The following is a 2107-nucleotide window of genomic DNA, read 5'->3' on the forward strand; positions in this document are numbered from 1 at the left end:
TATACTACAACTAATACTTACGTCTCTCTGTGAGAGTACTATACTACCTACAAAAGTAAGACAACTTATATATATATATATATATATATATATATATATATACACATATATCGGAGAAGTGCAAATTGTGTTAAGTAAATCTCTGTACTTGGAAGTAAGTATAATAAGGTTGTGATGATTGGATTTTAATCAGTGTCATGGTTAGTAGTCTATATGATCACCTAAGTCTAATTATTAATTAGTAACTTTTTTTCGTGGAAATCTTTGGATAGCAGCTGAAATGTATAACTAGACTAGTTATTAATTAGTATCTAGTTTAAAAAAAATTAATAATTATGACTTAAGCAATCATATTGGCTACTTGCTACTTGTAATAGTACAGACAAAAGACTTTAAAGTTATGAGCAGTTCAATTATAATTTCATTTTCTAAATGGTTGTACCAATTTATTTTCATTAGCAGTGACACATAGATGGCCCTCATGTAGCTTTGTGTGAAATATAACAAAGAAACAGAAAAACCAAAATTTATGTGATCAGAAACTAGTGATTTGTAATTTTAAGTAAAAGCGTAACCCGTTATGGATCACTACAGGGTTTGTAAGATGTACAAGACAAAAACTGAATTATAGTTATACAAGAACTATATGAATAAACTATTTTACTTTAACTAAGATGTGCTTATTAATTATAATATGGCTAATAGTGAAAACTTAGCACTTGAGTTGTTTCTAAAATTGACAGTCTAGAGAAAATATGCTTTCTTATTGCACCTCAAGTAAAAATTAACTGGTCATAAATAGAAAATAATATAAATAAATGGATTATCTGGACATCAAAACATTATTTTTTAAAATATAAAATATGATGTGCACAGCATGATATCCTTCTAGTAGCTGTGATTTGATCTCAGATCTCTAATTAACTTTTAACATTTTATGTAGCTACATACAGGAATTGATCAACATAACCTGTATTTTTAGGTGTTGTGGAATTTCTAACTTCTGGAAGAGTATCTGTAGATCACCCAGACTTTAAGAAACTAGGTTACAAGGATTGCCTCCGAAAACTGAGTAGCACAGATAAAACAAGTGAATACACCCATTGTTTCATGTTAGCCAATGCTTACAAAGAAGATTTCATGACTTACACAAATTACACGTAAGTTAAACAGTTGGTAAATGATTGTTGAAATAATAGTCAGTGCAACATTTGATTTAAAAATCAGATATCTCTCCTCCTTTAATATAAAGTGTATCAAATTTATAATACGTGAACGATGTCAGAAAGAAAGCCAGTTGTTATTCAATTCAGCTATTGGCTGATCATAATTTTTTTCTTATTCTGTGTTTGTTACATTCCTTTTTAACAAGAAAGGTTATTTTTATTTTTTACTTAGTGAAATGACAATAATCTATTTTGTTCATTGCTTTAAAAGTTGGTAAATGTTCAAGAGGAGTATATTTACCATACTTAACTTATTTTAGCATATTTCTATAATACTCATATTTTCTGTTATGAAAAATAACTTTCTTCACGTAAACTTTCTGATTAATACAACAGTTTTATATAAAAGAAATGCCATGATAATGCATATAGACTGTCCTCTTTCTGTAACATCATTTTCTCTTCTACAGTAAAACCAACATCATGGTATTGTATTTCTTTGTAAGCAAAACATAAAAATTCAATTTTGATCAATTGATTTGCAGTATTATTTTTCTTTCTTTACTTAAAGTAAAAATGAAATGATCAAGAACCTTACTTATCAATGGTAAATTCTATCCATAATAGTCCTTACAGTTAGGCTTAAATCATAAGCATTTCGTAGCTAAAGTTTTTCTCATCTTCCTTCTCATTCACTGAACTGAACTTGAAGAACCTGAAAAATTAGAAGTTTTATGGAATGACAAAAATATCAGTGGTGAATTGTGTATAATGAGAATCTTTATATGCAACTTGGGTAATCATTTCCATACTGGTTATAAATACTTTTGATGATTTAGTTAGTCCTTTCTTTACTGGTGAGAATCATTGTTTACCATTTCCTTTACTGGTGAGAATCATTATTTACCATTTCCTTTTCTGGTGGGAATCATTGTTTACCA

The 2107-nt window shown here is 28.3% G+C and overlaps 1 protein-coding gene across 2 annotated transcripts in view; it reads left to right on the forward strand.

Moving 5' to 3' along the window:
- Window positions 1-2107, forward strand: part of LOC106464062 (CCR4-NOT transcription complex subunit 6-like) — an 84383-nt gene that overhangs the window by 79188 nt on the left and 3088 nt on the right. For both annotated transcript variants that reach the window (XM_022391952.1, XM_022391948.1), the window contains one exon: window positions 983-1160. In XM_022391952.1, coding sequence (XP_022247660.1) covers window positions 983-1160 — 178 coding nt within the window. The remainder of the gene's footprint in view (window positions 1-982; window positions 1161-2107) is intronic.

This window comes from Limulus polyphemus, unplaced genomic scaffold (assembly GCF_000517525.1).
Source record: "Limulus polyphemus unplaced genomic scaffold, Limulus_polyphemus-2.1.2 Scaffold57, whole genome shotgun sequence".
In the NCBI taxonomy this organism is placed as follows: domain Eukaryota; kingdom Metazoa; phylum Arthropoda; class Merostomata; order Xiphosura; family Limulidae; genus Limulus; species Limulus polyphemus.